The sequence below is a fragment of the Arachis duranensis genome, chromosome 2 (genome assembly GCF_000817695.3).
Source record: "Arachis duranensis cultivar V14167 chromosome 2, aradu.V14167.gnm2.J7QH, whole genome shotgun sequence".
In the NCBI taxonomy this organism is placed as follows: Eukaryota; Viridiplantae; Streptophyta; class Magnoliopsida; order Fabales; family Fabaceae; genus Arachis; species Arachis duranensis.
The window spans coordinates 12,635,288-12,655,620 of NC_029773.3; the positions used below are offsets into that span (position 1 = coordinate 12,635,288).

Sequence of the window (20,333 nt, forward strand, 5' to 3'; positions counted from 1 at the left end):
CGTCGTGGTAGCCTTCGTCGTCGTCTTCGTCTTCCTTTTGTCGCGTTCGTCTTCGTCTGCCACTCTGCTCTATGGTCGCCGTCATCCTCGTCTCCCCTCTGGTCGCCGTCGCCGTCGTCTGCTCGGTGCAGGTCAGTTCTCAGTGCTCGCGTTGTCTCTTTTTTGCGTCGCGACAGCACCGCCGTGCTTGTTCGCGGGGTCGCGGTGGAGCACACCCGAAGAACCATTAGCGCCACCCTCGTTCATCGCGCCACCATTGTTCGTCGCACCTCCGTCCTTGTTGCCATTCACCGAGGCACCGACCTTGGTGCCATTGCTTCGCTCCGCCGTGCGACAACAGATCCACAGTGAGTTTTGCTCAATTGAATTTCTTAGGTCTAAACTTTCAGTGTGTAGTTCTATTACTTCTTCCACTGCATTTCTGATTTTTCAAATTTGGCATGAAGTTTTTTAGTTGATGCAGTTGGTTCTGCTGTTGCCGAATTTGTGTTGCTGCTTCATTGTAATTACTAATTTGTAATCATTTAATTTCTGTTGTTGCTGATTTTGCATCTGAAATTGTGGTTGGTGATTGCTGAATTGTTGCTTGATTCTAGCAAGATTGAAAGCATATCTAGTTAGCGATGATTGAACCGTCTTAGAGCTTTCCCTTCCTTAACTTGAATCATTGAATGATTAGCTATGATTCCCTTCTATATCTAGTTGTTCTGAACTCTATATTCTTGGTGTTATTGAATCATTGAATGCTTTTTTTTGGTTAATTTTTGGAAAAAGGTTATTAACTTTTGTTAAAATTATGCTGAGATTTTGCTAAAATTGTGATTGGCTGAAATTCTTGCTAATCTTTATTAAAATTATATTAAAAATTTTGTTAAAAGTTTGTCGGAGCTTTTATTTGTTCATTATGATCCGTCTTTTGTTAGAGAAGAAATAAATTTGTGATATTTGTTTTTAATGAAGAAATAGATGAATTGAAATAACTCAATTAACTAAATGAGTAGATGAACGAATATTTGTTATTGGTTTGGTTAATTCAATGAATTTCTTTTGTTTTTTGTGACTTTATTAGTGAGTTCAATAGTGATATAATGACTAATGATGACAAATTGTTAATAATTGATGAGATTAAAAGTTATATTAGATTTTGATTGACGTAGTGTTTTAAATTTGGAAGATATTTTAAGACTTATATTTGACTATAATTATATTTAAGGTGTTTATTTATAATATATTTTTTATTTTATTATAAAACGATTTTTCCAGTTGAATCACAGTTGAACCAGTTGGACCAATAAACTAATAAACCAATAACTAAAGCAATTCGATGACCGGTCCGGTTTTCAGAACCTTGCTAACACCTAACACGGTAACACCCTCAGAACGTCTCCCTCTTAGACTCAAACTTTCTCTTCTCTCTCACTGCCCTTACTCGAGTCTCGTCTCAGTCACACTTCACTTGGCGTCTCGTCGTTCGTCTCGCGGCCTTCCTCCTCGTCTCACTCAAGTCTTGTCCCTAGGCTCCTTGTTGCTGAAAATTATCATAGTTGAATTTGTTGTTGAAAATTATCAATGAGCTGAATTTGTTTCCAGAAGAATAGATTTGATTTTTAGTATTAATTGAGTTGATTCTTACATAGGCAATATTGATTTGGTATAATTAGTTGAATTTAGTTTTTAATTAGTTGGTAACAAGGCTACGGAAGATATAGATGCAAATAAAAAAGAAGGCAATGTTGGTCAAGCTCCAAATTTGTCCGATATAAAGATATAGATGCCGATTTTGAGATCACTCCTTGGACTTCATTTACGTATTGTGTTATGTTTTGCTCTCCAGTTAAATTAAGAAAGTATTTTATACTAGTGAGTAGTTTATTTTTTATCTTTACATCATTAGTTATGTTTAAGAATTGATACTTGTTTGTTATTAATATGGTTGTGAGGCATGCTTTTGAATTTTGAATTTTAAGCTTATTTTTTGTAATTTTATATTTATATTTAATTGTGACTGGATTAACCGGGTCAACCAGTAACCTATCGGTTGAACAAGTGACCCAGTCGTATAATCGGGTTGATTAGCGGTTTGGTCCTTATGAATATGCCTAACACACCATGATACAGTAAACGTGAATTACACAATTTTTTATGATTATGCTACGTGTACACCAAAATCAGTCACAGTATAAAATACATGTTGAAATACAAATACACATTGAAAATAAATTAAACTACATGTATTTATATACAAATACATTGGTAGCTGTTTTTAGTGTACGAATAACATTTTGACTTTTTTATCCATTCTTAATTAATTTTTGAGAAAATAGGTGTTTCAATTAAAAACAAATGAGAATATGGTTCTTCCAATCAGAGAGTTTAAGAGGTTCTTTAGTCCTTCCTCAGCCACGTTCCTCCTCATCTCGAGGCCACTGCCGAGCAGGCTCGCCAGTCCGCCGCATGGTCTCTCTCTCTTGCTTTCACGAAGCCACTGATCAGGATCGCAGGTTCCTTGCGTTTTCTATCTCTCCCTCTCACAAAGCTGCTGCCGCTGTCGTCTCGCAGGTCCATCCCCCTTTCTCGTTGTTCGTGCTCCTTCCTTGTTCTTCATCAAAGATTGTTGTTCTTTTCATCTTATTTATTGTTTTTATTCTAAACTAATTGATTCTTATGATGTTAGTATTAAGATTGATTGTGCTCTGTTTTTGTTCTCTCTGTTATTTCTTATTTGGGGAATTTCATCAAACATGTTCTGCTCTATGCATTGCAAAAATATGCTTGTGGTTGTCATGGTTTTGTGATTGCATTACACAATTATTTATTATTTCCTTGCTTTTCGAACTAGAGTTGGTTGATTTGAGTCAGGGAAGTTATGAGGAGAATTTTCACTCTCCACTATGATTGAACTCTGCTTCTGTTGTCTATGGCTCTCTCTATCTAGAAGTGTGGTTAGTCACTAGAAAAGACTAGTGTTATAGTAATTCTCCTCATGTGTAGGAACATAGAAGTGTTAGATTAGACTAAGAAATTGTAAAAGCAAGTCACGTCATTTACTTTGTTTCCTTATTGTATCTGAAAACTATGATGACTTGTTTTCTCTCAATGTAACAAGTAGTGACAACAATGAATACTCACCTTCCACCAAAATTGTAGTGCCTCATAATTGTAGTGCCTCATAATGCTTGCATAATATTACATGTGGTGTTTCTCATGTTAAGCATACAACACTTAGCTGATTAGAGTCATCTTTATTCAAGTATTTAAATCCAAATGGAGGATTCTTTGGGTTGACTTAAGCTAGAGCCATAGATCAAATAGCCTTTCTGATATTCAGATTGTCTGAAATAACAAGGAAATAAATACTTAGTTGATTAGAGTCATCCTTATTCAACTATTTGTTCTTATGCTATGTAAAATCAAGCAACACAATTTATATCAAGCACCAACTTATGAAGCTAATAATAAGTAGTAATACTAGTGCTATCATTTGTGGAGGTGTGCTCTCAATTTTTGTGTGTGAAGTACAGAGAGTGAAAACTGAAGTGAGTTGTGTCTATTTGTGCAGTGCAGTGCAGTGAAGAAAATTCATGTGAGTGAGTGGCAGAGAGATCAAATAAACAAGACTGAGGTTGCTTATAGGTGAGCTAGTAAAAATATTAATGTATGACATACTGGCTTGCTGAGGAGTTAATTATAAGTATGAATTGTGGTCCCTTTAAATTGGATAATAAAAAGGTAAAAGTCCAGTTTTAGTACCTTCTATTAATGTATAATATTTTGATTTTTTAACGTGGACTACTTATCTTCCAATCTTTGTGGTAAAGATTTTTGTTTTCTGAGTGTTGCTCTCAAGTTATTGGCTTTCCTGGGTAGAGCACGGGTGGTTACAAAAACTAGCCTTTTGATATGCTATCGTGGGGCCATCTCTTTGGGAGTTGAGTTATTCTTGGTTATGGGATCTTTCTTGAGGATGCTAAACTTTATGTTTTGTAGCCTGATGGACATAGTGTTAAGCCCTTGAGTTAATAAATCTGTAATAACACAAGGTTGCTTTGTGCTGAATATGTTACTTTTAAAGATGTCTTTGCATTTGGTGGTTATTTAACAAATTCTGAAGGCACTCCCTTATGATACTTGATTTACCTTGAATTCTTATGTGTGAACACCTTCATTCATGAATTATTTGTGATACTTTCAATGGTGCTTGTTTTAAGGATTTAGGATTATTCCTTGCAGGCTTGGAAAAATTGATGATGTTAGTTGTTTTTCTTTATTGTTTAGTGTTTACAGTCATTTAGGGACTAGAAAGATTAAAATTTTTCTGTTTGACAATTTTGTTTTATGATCCATTTTGTAATCTATTTGAGAGGTGTTATTTTCTATATTATTCTCCAGGTTATGCTGTTATGACAAGTGAAGATTCTTGTTCATTGTGTGTACCTATCCATAAATTCAATGGATATGGAGTATGGGGGCCTATGACAAAAGAACTCAGGCCAAAGTTTGATGCCTTTACATTTCAAGTGAATTCTCAATTCGGCTTTCATATTCCAGAGATTCAGATTTAATATCTGCTTGTGTGCTACCCATGGTTCGCAGACTTTCATCCTATTCTTCCAATGAGTTCATTCTTTCACTATCAACCTCCAAAATTTCACCTTTCTCAAAAATTTCAATTTTATCAACATCATCATTATCATCATCATCTTCTTCTTCTTCTCCTCCGCCTCCTCCTCTAGTCCCTGATCATGTCTCTCATTGTAAACCAATTTTTAGTCCCTTCTACCATCTCCTTCCTCATACCCAAAACCCTAACAAAATAGTCAACCTCATCTCTTCAACCTTGAAGCAAAAAAGTCCCAACCTTTCACTTCTTCAGAATGATATCAGAGCTATTCTCCCCAAATTGGGTGCCAATCAGATCTCAAGGATCTTACTTAGGTCCCAATCAGATTACTCTTCAGCTCTCACCTTTTTCAATTGGGTTAAGCATGATTTGGGTATTATACACACTGTTCAGAACTATTGCATAGTTATTCACATACTAGCATGGTCTGGAATATTCTCTGAGTCCATGAATTTGTTGTCTGAATTGATACAATTGGTTGAGGTTCAGAGTTTTGCCCTAAATGAAGACATTCATCAGAATTTGGCTGTGTGTGCTGAAAATTGTAATTGGAATCCAGTGATCTTTGATATGCTTATCAAGGCCTATGTTAAGGTTGGTATGATTGAGAAGGGTTTAGAAACTTTTCGGAAGAATGTTGAGGCTTGTTTTGTGCCTAGTGTAACTGCTTGCAATTGTTTACTTAGTGGTTTGTCTAAGTTTAACTATGATGGTTATTGTTGGGAAGTATATGAAGAGATGGGTAGACTTGGGATACATGGGAATGGGTATACTTTCAATATTTTGACCCATGTTTTGTGCAAAGATGGTGATTCGGATAAGGTGAATGGGTTCCTGGATAAAATGGAGGAAGAAGGATTTGAACCTGATTTGGTGACATATAATACACTGCTTAATAGTTATTGTAGGAAAAGAAGGTTGGAGGATGCATTTTATCTCTATAAGATCATGCACATTAGAGGTGTGATGCCTAACTTGATTTCGTTTACGGCCTTGATGAATGGCCTTTGTAAGGAAGGGAAGGTCAAGAAGGCTCATCAACTTTTCCATCAGATGGTTCATAGTGGGATAGATCCAGACATTATTTCATATAACACTCTCATAGGTGGTTATTGCAGAGAAGGAAAGACACAAATGTGTAGATTGCTATTGCACGAAATGATAGGAAAAGGGATTTGTCCCGACAACATCTCTTGTCGGCTTGTCATTAAAGGATATGTAAAGGATGGAAAGTTGGCATCTGCCTTGAATTTGGTTGTGGAGCTTAAGAGATTCAGAGTTAAGATTCCTGAAGATTTACACGATTATCTTCTAGTTGCATTGTGTAAAGAACGTAAACCGTTTGCAGCTAGAAGTCTTCTGCAAAGGGTATCCGAGGATGGTGGCTATACACCTAAAGTGAGTACCTATAATGAAGTAGTGGCGTCTCTATGTAAATTCAATAATGTGGAAGAGGCAATCGCATTGAAATCTGAGATGGCAAAGAAGGGCATGAGTCTTAATCTCAGTGCCTATGGAGCTATTATACGCTGCTTGTGCGAGGCAAACAAGACTATGGAAGCTGAAGGTTTGTTGGAGGAAATGGTTTGTTCTGGTATTCTCCCTGATCTAGAAATATGCCGAGTGTTCGTAAATGGCTATTGCAAAAAACGAAATGTCGAACAAGCTGTTTTGTTGCTGAACTTATTTGCTAAGGAGTTTCGAGTTTATGATACCAAAAGCTACAACGCAGTTGTCAAAGTCTTTTGCGAGGATGGTAATGTGGCCGAGTTGATGGAGCTTCAGGATAGGCTGCTCAAAGTTGGGTATGTTCCGAACAGCCTAACTTGTAAGTATGTGATCCAAGGATTGCAGAAAACTATGGTACTAGATAATGAGTTATTGGACCAAACCATGCTTGAAACCTAGTAATAGTGTTGTCCTAATCTAGGATTGTACCCCTCCCACTTGGCCAATTTTTTAGCCATGAATGCCCCAGGGCAATTCTTAACAATGTCTCAGCAAAATTCATAATTTAATTATGAGAGATACATAAACATAATTATACGAATATATAGATATATAGATGCTTATCTATATATTGTTTATATGGCAATATTATGGCAAAGGATTCGATGGTCGCATAACGTTTGGACTATTAAATGGTCTCATAATAAAAACATGTTTTTTAAGTTTTTTAACAACTGATAAATAGTCCTTATCTAATTTTAATTACAAATTAACCTCATATATTTTATTTAATCATAAAAACTATTTTTTATTTTATAAATTATTATTTTATCAACAATCTATTATGTTTATTATCAATTAAAAACAAAAAAATAACGAATTAGATCTTTCCATTAATCGTAATAAACTTTTTGGCTATTCCAATTGATTAAAAGATTATATTTGATTCGTGACGTTCGTCCAGGACTGTAAAATCGTGTTTCTTTGAAAATCAATCGATTGGATTATCAAAACAATCGATTGAATTTCAGGTTTCCTAAAACTCAATCGATTGGACCATAGGTTGTTATCACAAAACAATTGATTGAAAATTACAAGACAGTATGGTTTTTACAAAAATCAATCGATTGGTCATATTACCCAATCGATTGAACGATGACTAAAATGTGGGTTTTTAATAATCCAATCGATTGCTTATACTACCAATCGATTGAATGCTTCAAAATAACCTAAGGTCCCACAATTCAATCAATTGGTTGTGTTACCTAATCGATTGAAGTCATCAAAACAATATGAATTTGCATATCTAGAACTTGATATTAATGGAATAGCCAACACTAGTTCATTCTTCTTCGCTTTTCCTCTACCTTTTTCCCTTTCATTCTTATTAATCATGGACCCCCACACAGAAACATTCCTATATTTATTTATTTCACACTACTTCTTTCGTGAATGGTTACCCTGTCTTTCTTATTATTCTTCAACTTTCTTATTACTCAAGTTCTCAACTTTCTTTTCAGATTGCAGTTCCATGATTTTGACTTTTCTGTTTTCCTCTAAATACTGTTTTTGTGGCTTGTTTGCAATTATGGAATGGGAATAAATATCCGATCCTGAGACTAATTAGTTTTTGAATCTGTTTAGTGCGAGAACCAGTATGGTTGGATTGCACAAGGTAGAAATGAATCAATGATGTCTTTAACGAGCAGAGATGATTTTATCATATCATTGTGTTTGAGTTTCTTATAACTTTTTAGTTTCATTACCCTTCTCCGGCCCAGGTGCTGCGAAGCAAAGCTATTAAGATGTTATGATACCACTCTTCAAGTATTGGAGGACCTGCATTTGTTGTTGTATAAAGTATTCAACAGAAGCCACTAGTCCAAGTGACCAGCAGTCCAGCAGTAACTGCTGCAACCTGTTTGTTACGTTCATTCTCGAGAAAGTTGTACTATATCCATAAATTCTTTGTAAATCACCCGAGACAGTGACCAATTATTTCAATATTTGACTTATTTTGATAATCACCGATTCATCATCACACTCGTAAAAATTCACTTGCTAATCCGCTTGTCCAGGTTTAAGTAAGGTTTGTAAAATTTCTTACTAGAGTTTAAAATTTACATCGATTGAATTACTGTGCAATCCAAAAGTTATGACAAAAGCGATAGAAGAACTCAAGCTAGCCATTGGCAGAGGATGTATTAGGGTGTTGATCAATGCCTTTGATTGGAAACTCGAAGATAGCATGCATAATATAAATTGGTAATGATTACAAGTGTTGTTAAACGATAAGGCACAAACACAATACGTCATATCATAGATTCATAGTTATACATAGAAACATACTAGTAATTAGGAATCTTGTTCCCGGCTTGCAACCTCCAAACCGTTACCATCTGGATCGAAAAAGAAAACTTGCTTGATCTTGCCATTTGGTAGGGATTTCTAAAACACATTTTAGTCATCGTTCGATCGATTGGGTGCTGCCTTCCAATTTTCAATCGATTGTTTTGTGATAATAACATGTAGTCGTGATGGAAAACCTGAAATTTAATCGATTGTTTTGATAATCCAATTGATTGATTTTTAAAGAAACACGATTTCACAGTACTGGATGAACGTTGCAGATCAAATATAATCTTTTAATCGATTGGAATAGCCAAAAAGTTTATTACGATCAATGGAAGATCTAATTCGTTATTATTTTTTTTTATTGTTTAATAATAAAATAATAATTTATAAGATAAAAAATAGTTTTTATAATTAAATAAAATATATGCGGTTAATTTATAATTAAAATTAGATAAGAACTATTTATCAATTATTAAAAAATTTAAAAAAACATGTTTTATTATAGGACTATTCAATGGTTCAAACATTTTGGGACCATCGAATCCGGGCCAATATTATTATGCTGTTAGTTATTTTTGACGTAGTAATAATTTTTATGAACTTGAGAAGTTTTTTCAATTTAATTTTGACACCAAATTATCTGTCCCAAAAATTTCTTTTTAGTATATAATTATAGATTAAAAATATAATAGTATATTTTGTGAGCATCTAATCCTCCAAAACTTTTAGTCACCCCAAAAAAATCCTGCAAAACTATTGAAATGCCCGTTCCTCATAATATACCGCCATGCATGATTCACGTTAGTAACTTTAATTGTGCTTGATATAATTAATCAAATTTTGTACAATCATTGTGAAAGAAAAGTTTCAATTAAAGAATAACATATTAAAAGTTCTATTCTTTTCACAAGATAGTGTGTGTGTGTTTGTTTGTTTGTTTATTTTTTCTCTTCTTTTGTTTAACTTACTACAAAGATCAGTTTCACATTTGTATAAATTTTGTAAAATAACCAAAAATAGGTATTCAACTTTTTAAAAAAAAAATAAAAAAGATTAGTTTCCGATTAAATTCAGTTTTCAACTTTGCTTTTCCTTTTTTTTCTTTCACATCATTGTTTACAGTTTTCCTTCAACTATATAAATATTCAAATTGTAACAGCTTTTTTTAAAAATAATCGAAACCAAATGCACCCTTAATCATGGTTTGTTATTTCCATAAAAGGAAAAAAGATAAATTATTGGAAAAGATGCTTGGAGGAAAAATGTCATTATCGTTGATTTACTATCCCAAGATAAATAACCTCCGTTATAGATGAGTTTCTCTGAAATAATTCAAAAAGATGATTACTTATTTACTTATCCCTTTATCATTTTACACATTTCTGATTGTAAAGGATTCGAGCTTATGTATCCCTAAAGATCCAAGATTAACCCTCATCTCAAAGAGCTAGAGATCAAAATCATATACTCATCTGTTTATTCATTAGCATCAAACGTATCTATACTTTTTTATGGCAAAGAATTCAACGGTTGGATTGTTAAATAGTTTCAATAATAAAATATATTTTTTAAGTTTTTTAATAATGGTCAAATAGTTTTTATTTAATTTTAATTATAAATTAATTTTTTATATATTATTTAATTATATAATTTATCTTTTATTTTATAAATTATTATTTTATTATTTATCTATCATATTTATTAATAATTAGAAACAAAAACAAAAATAAAAACGAAATAAATCTTCTATTAATGGTGATCGCCATAAATATTTTAGCAATCCGAATCAATGAGTTTTTAGCAATATATTTATGAAGATTATGGTTAATAGAAGATCTATTTTATTATTGTTTTTGTTTCTAATTGTTAATAAATATGATAGATGAATAATAAATTACAAAATGAGGATATATTTTATAATTAAAGAATATATAAAGGATTAATTTATAATTAAAATTAAATAAGGATTATTTGACAATTATTAAAATACTTAAAAAGTATGTTGTTACTGACTTACTGAAACTATTTAATAGTCCAAACATTATGGAATAGTTGAATCGTTTGTCACTTTTTATATTAAAAAGAAGATTTAATTATTCTTTTATAGTTTTTACTAAATTTACAATTAGATTCTTATATATTTTTTTTTCTTTTCAATTGAGTTCCTATATTGTTTTTAATTTAGTAATTAAGTCTTTGTCAATATAACAAATATTAAAGTTAACGAAATATTTTTTCATAAAATAAAGGTATTCACAATTAAAATCTTAAGTAGATCTTTGACCATATATTTGTTTGGAGAAATATTCTACTAATTTTAACGGTTTTGACACGAAAAGAACCTAATTACAAAATTAAAAGTAACATAGAGACATAAGAACTTAATTACAAATTTAATAAAATTATAGGAATTAATAGAGTAATTAAACTTTAAAAAAAAAAAAAGATAAAACAAAGAGATTTGTCTAAATTTTGGATCTCTCCATTATTATCCTTCCAACATCAAATGAGTGATGGTCAATTTGTTCATTCACATGTGTACGTAAACAATGAATTTGAGTTATTCCCATCAACATTTGTTAATTATTGTAGCAATATATGACAAGACATTTTGAAAATTCGAATAAATTGATGAAGGGATAGCATTATTTTGCCATTATTTTTAAGAAGTGAATACCATTTGCAGCAATTTGGATAGTACTAGACTAAAAACTGGAAACATCTTTAAAAAGCATCTCCATACAATCTTAGGAAAAAGACATTGATTCTAAGGTTATTGTTATTCAATTCAATTCAAAAACTCTGTGGCAAAGTCCAATGATTGTCATGGTTGGAGACAGAACAAAAGTGGGTATCCCATCGTATTCGCCTTTCTTTGCAGCTTTTATTGAATCAAACATTCACACATAATCTTGTTTAAACAATATTAGGTAGTCGTCAAAAGAATAATGTTGGATTTTTTTCATTGTAATTTTTTTTTTTACTTTTATTTTTTGGAGAGTTTAGGATTTAGAATTAAAATTTAAGGTTCGAATTTAAGATTTTGAGTTTAAAACTTAAATCTAGAATTTAGAGTTAAAAAAATTAGTTCATCTTTTTTTTGATAGTTCAAATCCTGATAAAAAGTGAGGAGGCTCAAATACAAGACTATAAAACTACAAAAGGCACAAGACAAGACACATCCGAAATTATAATAATAAAAAAACATAATACACATCAGCATAAACAAGTGAGAAAACTTAGTTCATGTTAACCGAAAAAAATTAGTTCTCTAATTGAACTCTTTTGTCAATCATTTCTTTTAGTTATTAATAATTTTAAAGTGAATTTTTTCATGAAAAAAAACACATGAAGCTCAAAACTTGCCGATGTATTAAGATTATTTTAAGCTTTTATCAGTTAGAAACTTTAGCTAATGCTATTACAAGTTCTACATCGTTAAAGGATAAGGTATCTAGATAATTTATAAATATGAAATATTTTTTATTTTATGAATTAGTTTTTTGAATTGAGTTAGATCTATTCAATTTTAATTCTAATATAGTATTATAGTAATGAACGATCAAAACATGATAAATTATAATTCAAATTTTAACTAATAGAGTAAGTTATTTATATAAAATTCTTTGAATAAGTTCGTCTTTGACAATTTTTTTTAGCAATTAAAAAAAAATAAAAAGAAGAGGTTAATCTAATAGTTTAGAGCCAAATTCTTTTGTCTTTTAATCTTTAAAAATATTCTTACAATTGCTATGAGATAAAAAAAAATAACTTTCTCCCAATTAAGAATTGAAGCCCTTTAAATTCCAAAGAACTTGGCCTATTATTTGTGCAACAAATTTACTAATGCATCTAATTCTTAAAGATAAGGCTCATTATTTTTTAATATATACATATAATAAAAGCATCTGATTTGCCATTTCAATATTTATATTGTTAGTACTATTTATTTTTTCTTTTTACCTTGACTACATTCGATGTTTGGCATCTTATGTCATTCTCTATTTAATGGCCATCAAAGTTTCAAATTTGTATCAAGTAGCAACCTTACTACACTTACTAGTAATTATCTCCCAATAATTAAAAAAAAAAACTATGTCTTCCTTTGATGATGATGATGTTCAATATGATAGAGCTAAGGAAATAAAGAAATTTGATGATACCAAACTTGGTGTCAAAGGTCTATTAGATTCTGGTGTAATGAAAGTGCCAAGATTCCTCATACATTTAGAAGAGAATCTACAAAACCCACCATCATCATTATTATCATCATTATGCCTCAATGTTCCTGTGATAGATCTCAAAGGCTATGATGATGATAATGATGATGGGATAATTAGAAGGTCTAATATAGTGAGTGAGATAAAAGAAGCATCATCAAAGTGGGGTTTTTTCCAAATGGTGAATCATGGGGTCCCAATTAGTGTGATGGATGAATTGTTGAATGTGATAAGAGAATTCCATGAGCAACCTAGTGAGGTCAAGAAAGAGTGGTATTCAAGGGATCATAAGGTGAAGGTGAGGTTTTATTGCAATGGTGATCTCTTTGTTTCTAAAGCAGCAAATTGGAGGGATACCATTGCTTTTGATTTTCAAGATGGTCCTCTTAAGCCTCAGGACTATCCCCTAATTTGCAGGTACTCTTTAGTCTTTATTTATATTTATTTGATCTTAAGCTCATGTGGTATTATATTTGGTTTACTCTTTAAACATTTTTTATTAAGTAAAAAGGTGTTGCATTTCTTGTTAATTAAACAAATCTTATATCTTCACTTATTATATTTTGGGTTTAGTTAACATCTGCCTGAGAACATATGATAAGCTTACTGTTAGTGGAAAGTTTTAACTTTTAACTCTTTTTATTTAATGAATGTAAAATAACGAAAATATTTAGTAACAAAAAAAATTAGTAAAAAACAGCTAAAATTTAGCTAAAATAATTAATAAATGTTAAATAAGATAAATTTTAACTTTTTTTTGTCTCTTTAATATTATCGGTAAAACAAATATATTGAAAATTTAAAATTTTTTATATTTTCAATGAATTTTTTTATTTGTAAACTTAATATGTGAGCATAAGATAGATAAACTCTTATATTTTATATCAATGGTTTAGATTTAGAATTTATAATATTTTACTTTTAATAATAACAAGTTAATTTTCAAAAAACACTCCACTCTTTTTTTTTAACATATTAATACTCTTCACTGCATTTAGTAAACTTTTATTTGTCATGTTTATTACCTTAATTTCTTTTAAGGAATTTGATCAATTTTAGTTAAACTACATGGAGTGCTAATAATAATTCCAAAATATAACTTGTGGAGAGTTGAATACAATATGTTTAGATTATGAATCTTGTACACAATCTCTAACTACTTAACTATAGTTGGTTTTGTGTTCTTGTATCATATAATAAAGATATATAATTATATATAGGTGGCTATAAAAATTATTGAAATGCGTAGTATGTTTATAAGAGAGGTTGGTATCACGTTAATTTTTTTTTCCTTAAGAAAAATCAAGATATCAAATGTGTAGTACTTTTTGAATCTTATGAAAAGTTAATGTAATGGTATTTCAAAGGAATGGCCAATGAATGTCATGTATAATAATAAAATCATATCGTGTAACCTCAAAGAAAGTTAGAGTAATTTTTTTTTTCTTTTAAATTTTAGTTGAAAAAGTGCCCTAATGACTGAAAGAAAACATATTATATATTATACACAATCATTTTTTAATCCTAGTTCATGTGTAACCTTAAAAGACGAAAACTATAAAACGAAGGGATTTTTTTTTACATCAAACTATCATTCAATATATATGTTAATACACTTATTTTATTATTCTTAAATTTTGATGTAATTCTAGTATTTTAATACCTTACTTCTCATTTAAATAATATTAGGGAGTTAATTTTTTCAACCAACATTAACTAATTTTTTAAAGTTATTATAATTAAAAATTGATAATATTATCTAAAAATTAATTTTTAAATAATTTTTCTTCTCATTTTTGTCTTTAGATTATGTTTAGCATCATCGATGGACCAATAAATTTTCGAAAATATTTAATAACCAAAGAAAATCAGTTAAAAACAGTCATAATTTGTCTTATTTAATATTTATTAATTGTTATGATAATTAATAAATATTAGATAAGACAAATTCTAGCTATTTGTTTTGTCACTTTAGCATTATGTAAATTTTTCGCGAATAAATATAATTTTAATTTTCTTTTTCTTATAGGAATGTAGTGAGCAAATACATGGAACATGTTAGCAAACTAAGGGAGAATTTATCAGAATTACTCTCAGAAGCATTAGGGTTAAGGAGAGACTATCTTTCAAGCATAGAGTGCATGAAAAGTGAAACAATGGTGTGCCATTATTATCCACCATGTCCAGAACCAGAACTCACAATAGGAACTAGCAAGCATTCAGATCCATCTTCCCTAACAATTCTCCTTCAAGATTTCATAGGTGGCCTCCAAGTTCTTCACCAAGATCAATGGGTTGATATAACCCCCATTCATGGAGCATTGGTTGCAAATATTGGTGACTTTATGCAGGTACATCATTTTTTCTTGTGCTACAAATAAATGTACCTAATATCCCAAATTAATCTCAAAAAAAGATTTTAGTGGACAATTTAGATTTTAATAAATTTTAATCATCAAATCAGTCTCTAACTTTTTTTATTAGCCATATTAATTCTCATGACAAATTTTGGTTAAGAAGTTAAACTAAACAAATCAGTTATTGTCTTTATATAATAATAAGTAATAACATAACAGTTTCTATTTTTTTTTTTTTAGATTAGTCCCTCTATATAGAAGAACAATCTAATATAGGGACTAGTTTGTCTAATGAAATCGGAATATATGAAATATTATAATTTCTTTTTGTTTTTTCATAAAGAATGGGTGCTCTATTGTCATATTTAGAATTGAGAAATTACTCTTAAGGACCGTTAACAACGATTTATTATTAAATGTATGAAATGAATAATAATAAAGGCCTATTTGGTTTTATTTTTTGAGGACTTTGTAAAAAAATAAAAATAAAATTCTATTTTCAATTTTTATTTCTTACTGTCGTTATTCCTTCCAAAAAAAATAGATCCTAAATTATTTCCATTTTATTTTATTTGCCAACTATTTTTGTTTTTCCTAAATTTCTAGCATTATATATAGGGAAATGTTATTTAAACAACTTAAAATTGTTCAAGTCAAATAATTTTTAGTAACATGAAACTCCTATCTTTTATTACACTTAACCAAAGTTATCAAATAGACAAAAAAATAAAAAAAATAAAAAACGTAATATGATCATTCTAAGTATACATTACTTGTTCTTTTAATGAATAGAGAGGTCTTGTGAGTGAGGTTTTTTTTTTATCTTTTTTTTTTTATCATGTCTTGTGAGTAGTGAGTTAAATGGTTAAAAATATAGCATCAGCAATGCCATAAAGGCATATTTTTTTGTTGGTACATCCGTACATGCCATAAAGAAACTTGTTCTATTTTAAATTTTTTGGCAGCTTATCACTAATGACAAGTTCAAGAGTGTTGAGCACAGAGTGCTGGCTAGAAGAGTTGGGCCTAGGGCTTCAGCAGCATGTCACATTTATCCAAGTGCTACACATAGAAACAAACAATATGGGCCTATAGAGGCTTTCACATCCAATCAAAGCCCATCCAAATACAAGAAGACCTCTTCAAATGAATATCTTGGTTATTATAGGTCCAAAGGGTTAGATGGCAATAAGGCCCTCCCTTATTTTAGGGTGTAAATGTTCATCATTAGCTATGAAAAAATGGTAATAATGTTATGCTGTTGCATCTGAGATTTTGGTTGTTACAATATATGGTATACTATGTCGCACCTAAATATGTGTGTGAGTTTGTGATGCCTAAGATTAAAAGTTGTTTAATCCATCTTGACAAAAAAATAAATATTTTGGTGTTATGATGTCATGTTGTCAACAAGTCTTTTAAGAATATATTTGTATTTTTTACCGGGTTAATTCACTTGTTCGTAAGAATTCGAATACTATTTTATACAAATTCTTAAATAGAGTTCAAATCCACCTTATGCTAGTAGTGTTAAGAACAATTTGGTGTATCATTTGATCTATACAAATGATCTTATCTAATGAGACAAAAAGTTATGTTTGGTCCAACTTCTATGAAATCAATTTTGACGTAAAGTAATTTTTATCATTATTATTTGGTCTGGAAACTACAGCAAATAACTTGTAATATAAACAATCGTTAGGATACCACATCTTATATGGGTAAAATTTCTAGCATGAATTGAACTTGAGATAACAATATTTATAGAATATTTGTAGATAGCATTCAAACACTAACACTTGTCTTTAAGGTAAATTACAATTGAACAGTTATTAATATAAAGGTAAAATTATCGCAAGCATGTATACGCTATCATTTGAGAATTGAGAGCATCGAAGCATTATGAAAGATAACCATCTACTGATTGCAGAAAATAAAAATACATATTCAAAATATAGCAGTATACTAATGTCACAATCATTTACTAAATTCCTAGTATGATGGTCAAAATTTCTCTGGGTTTCTATATAGCATTTAAGACATTAAAGGGAAAAAGAATGCCTGCTCAAACTAGACTCAAGAACAAAAACCCATTGTGTATTTGACTCTATCAAAACTATCTACTTAATTCATTAAATCATAGTCATCCAACTTATCGTTGTACTGCAGCACCTTTCTCTTGATCTTCGACGAATCCACCCATGTAATGAAGTCTTCCATATTTCTAGTCACATGGAAAGCTGGATCCGTAACTGTCTCCGGACCAACTCGTATATGCCCCTGCTCAATGTATGTCACAGCTTCTTTCAGATATTCTGCGAATTTTAGTCGCACCAAAACAGTTGCAAGCCTGCGCCTGCCCAATATCGGAAAATTATATACTCAATTTTTCATTTATAGTAGCATATATAAATGCAACTAGGAATTCTCGATGCCATGACTGGATTAGGTGTATGAAACAGTAGCAAGTTTATCAGGCTAACACACAATTTCGAGTGTTAACAAATACATGTTACATCTTTCACTCGCTATCTAGTCAGAACCTTATGTTCGAAGTGCTAACAAATAAAATCAATAATTAAACTTTTCATCTTAAGTAACAAATGCAGCGGAGTTTTCTTACCTGCAGAAGGATGACACAGTTATACGTTCACATAATGTGATGCTTTGCCTGGTTGGAATCACACCACAGTTGTAACTGTTATCAAAACAAGAGGGGGAAATTAAGGAAAGATTAGAACAGACAAAAAGGAAAGTGACCCTAAACTGTGACGATCTTTGAAAGATGTAAGACATACATGTTCTTGGTTTAAATTAAAATCTCAAATAATTTACACAAACTTGTAAAAAATATAGGAAAACCCTGGCCATTAGGAGAATGAAGGGTTATTCAAACACCAATTTCAACAATATATGATCTCATAATTCATCTATAATTTCCATCTAAATAAGTCCAATTCAAAGGAAATTGCAAAAACCAAGAATAAACTAGATGAATTTTAGAACGAAATTGAAGTTTATAACTATTTCAAAACGGAAAAACACGATATTCATTAGTCAGAGCATAGGTATAAAACTTGAAATCAAGAAATCGAAGGGGATTAATCATTTAGTCTTCCATGAAAGAATTTACTTACAGCTTTTCCAAGAGCTTATCAGTCATGTCGACACGGAAAGGGTCCTTGGGGTCCATTTGCTTCAATATATTTACCAACTTCTGAATCATGCCGCATATGCTCGAATATCTATTCATATTTCCAGAATTGCATAAAACGTGTTAGATTCTTGTGATATGATTTACGACATAAGATATAATTCAAATGTGCACAATAATAGTTAGTTAATACTTTTTGTAATCATCACGTCCAGTAAGATGGTAACGCTGCATAACTTGGTTCTCTCTGCGACCACCTTCTCTCTTCCATTCCAAGAAGTTAACCTTCTTCAGTAGCTTCTTCTCATGAAACCTTAGCTTCCTCATTATTTATCACACTGTCATCATTACAGTCACATAGACACATATCAAATAAAACAAAAGATAATACTAATAATATACAATGTCAAGTAAATTGCAAATATTAACAATAGTAAACAAATTAGATTCATGTCCACACACGTAGCAGATGAAGCAACAAGAGAACAACAATAAAAGATAAAAAGAAAATTGGAACTTCACTTGGCACCATGCCAGGTGAAACCGAATTTGTTCTATCCCAGCAGCCTTAAATATTCACAGGTCTATTTTTGAACCCTAACCAGCCTGACCCGATGAAACTTTATCATTTACGGGCCACGACTATACCAAGTGAAAATCAAGCCACAACTATAACACTTTGACAATTTCCTTCATAAAATTATGACAATTTTGAATTATGTGATTAAGGTCCAAATTTAGTGCAACATGTGATCAAAGGAAAGCAAGCAATTTCAAGGGAAATAGCCTATAAAAATGCACAAATCGTTTTATTGAGTAATCAAGTAAAGCAAGCAATTTCAAGGAAAGCAAGCAATCAAGTATCAATTTTTAAACATAATTAATGATGCAAAAAAGATAATAAACTAGTCCCTAGTACAAAATACTTTCTCAATTTAAATGAACAAAAGAGAGCAAAAAATAACATAATCAATAAATCAGATTCAAAGCACGATCTCAAAGTTGGCGTCTATATCTTCATAGGACAAATTTGAAGCTTGACCAACATTTCCTTCATTTTGATTTGCATCTATATCTACATTTGTGTAATTTTCACAAATAAATACCAAGAATAATTCATAATAGCAACTGAGTTGTGATGAAAACATTTTTTAAATTCTAGCAAAAAAAAAAAAAAAAAAAAAAAAAAAAAAAAAAAAAAAAAAAAAAAAACAAACAAACAGAGAGCATGGGAACAACAATTTAACTTAACAATTTTATTCTGAGTTGCAGAGAGCATCAATCACATTTTCAACAACAAATTCAACTATGATAATTTTCAGCAATAAAAGAATTAGCTCAAAAGATGATTCACAGATACAAAAAAAATTAGCTAAGTGACAACAACATATTCAAGCTTCAGTGATGATAACCAGTAACAAATTCAACTGTGATGATTTTCAGCAACAAAAATATTTTGTTCATTGATATTTTCAGCAACAAACTCCGCCTATGTTACACTTGCGGTACATAGCCGGTCCCAAGCCCGGATAAAGGAGGAGGGTTGTGTTAGGTCTTCGGCAACCAACGTAAAAATATAGCCGAACCCCCCATGACATGAATCAAAGACATTATTGCGCTAAAGCTAGGTCGTTACCCGGAAGTAACGCGCCGTATGGCTCGAGTACGGTGTCAAAGCAAGAGCCGCTGCATCGGTGCCCGGATGTAGTGTTAAATGAGCAAGGGTTCTCGCGTTTTCGTGAACGGACGAGGGTAAATAAGCTAGTTCACAAAGGAAAAGGTAAAGGTCGAAGCGACAAAAGATTGAGATTTGGGACATGGAACATAGGCACTCTAACAGGAAAGTCCATGGAGGTGGTGGATACCATGATAAGGAGGAAGATTAACATTATGTGCCTACAAGAAACGAAATGGGTTGGTGCAAAGGCTAGGGAGTTGGATTCTTCTGGTTTCAAACTTTGGTATACAGGAAAGGTGAAGAATAGGAATGGAGTTGGAATAATTGTAGATAAGCAGTAGAAGAAGGACGTCGTGGATGTCAAGAGGGTGGGAGATCGGATCATCTCTATCAAACTTGTGGTGGAGGGAGGTGCTTTCCATGTGATTAGCGCCTATGCACCGCAAGTGGGTTCGGACGAACAACACAAGATAAGATTTTGGGAGGATCTAGAGAGTTT

At 31.2% G+C, this 20,333-nt stretch overlaps 3 protein-coding genes across 9 annotated transcripts in view; 2 read left to right on the forward strand and 1 right to left on the reverse strand.

Moving 5' to 3' along the window:
* The window catches only part of LOC107473586 (pentatricopeptide repeat-containing protein At5g40400), a 6,842-nt gene extending 126 nt beyond the window's left edge, over positions 1–6,716 (forward strand). The window contains exons 1-4 of one of the 5 annotated variants that reach the window (XM_052257505.1): positions 1–347; positions 2,325–2,579; positions 3,560–3,633; positions 4,390–6,716. The exon at positions 1–347 is cut by the window's left edge and continues 126 nt beyond it. In XM_052257505.1, the coding sequence (XP_052113465.1) occupies positions 4,583–6,529 (1,947 nt within the window). In that variant the 5' untranslated portion in view covers positions 1–347; positions 2,325–2,579; positions 3,560–3,633; positions 4,390–4,582 and the 3' untranslated portion in view covers positions 6,530–6,716. The remainder of the gene's footprint in view (positions 348–2,324; positions 2,580–3,559; positions 3,634–4,389) is intronic. The other 4 variants (XM_016093149.3, XM_016093151.3, XM_016093150.3 and 1 more) reach the window with 4 other exon arrangements.
* A 5,672-nt stretch (positions 6,717–12,388) lies between these two features.
* Positions 12,389–16,493, forward strand: LOC107473588 (1-aminocyclopropane-1-carboxylate oxidase homolog 1). Its single transcript, XM_016093156.3, has 3 exons — positions 12,389–13,062; positions 14,675–14,996; positions 15,968–16,493. Exons 1-3 carry the CDS (start codon positions 12,521–12,523, stop codon positions 16,217–16,219), a joined length of 1,116 nt encoding a protein of 371 aa, XP_015948642.1. The 5' UTR covers positions 12,389–12,520; the 3' UTR covers positions 16,220–16,493.
* Positions 16,494–16,899: 406 nt separating this feature from the next.
* The window catches only part of LOC107473589 (uncharacterized), an 8,056-nt gene continuing 4,622 nt past the window's right edge, over positions 16,900–20,333 (reverse strand). For all 3 annotated transcript variants that reach the window (XM_052256572.1, XM_052256565.1, XM_052256570.1), the window contains 4 exons: positions 18,350–18,494; positions 18,140–18,247; positions 17,626–17,700; positions 16,900–17,358 (listed from right to left, as the gene is read on the reverse strand). In XM_052256572.1, coding sequence (XP_052112532.1) covers positions 17,127–17,358; positions 17,626–17,700; positions 18,140–18,247; positions 18,350–18,483 — 549 coding nt within the window. In that variant the 5' untranslated portion in view covers positions 18,484–18,494 and the 3' untranslated portion in view covers positions 16,900–17,126. The remainder of the gene's footprint in view (positions 17,359–17,625; positions 17,701–18,139; positions 18,248–18,349; positions 18,495–20,333) is intronic.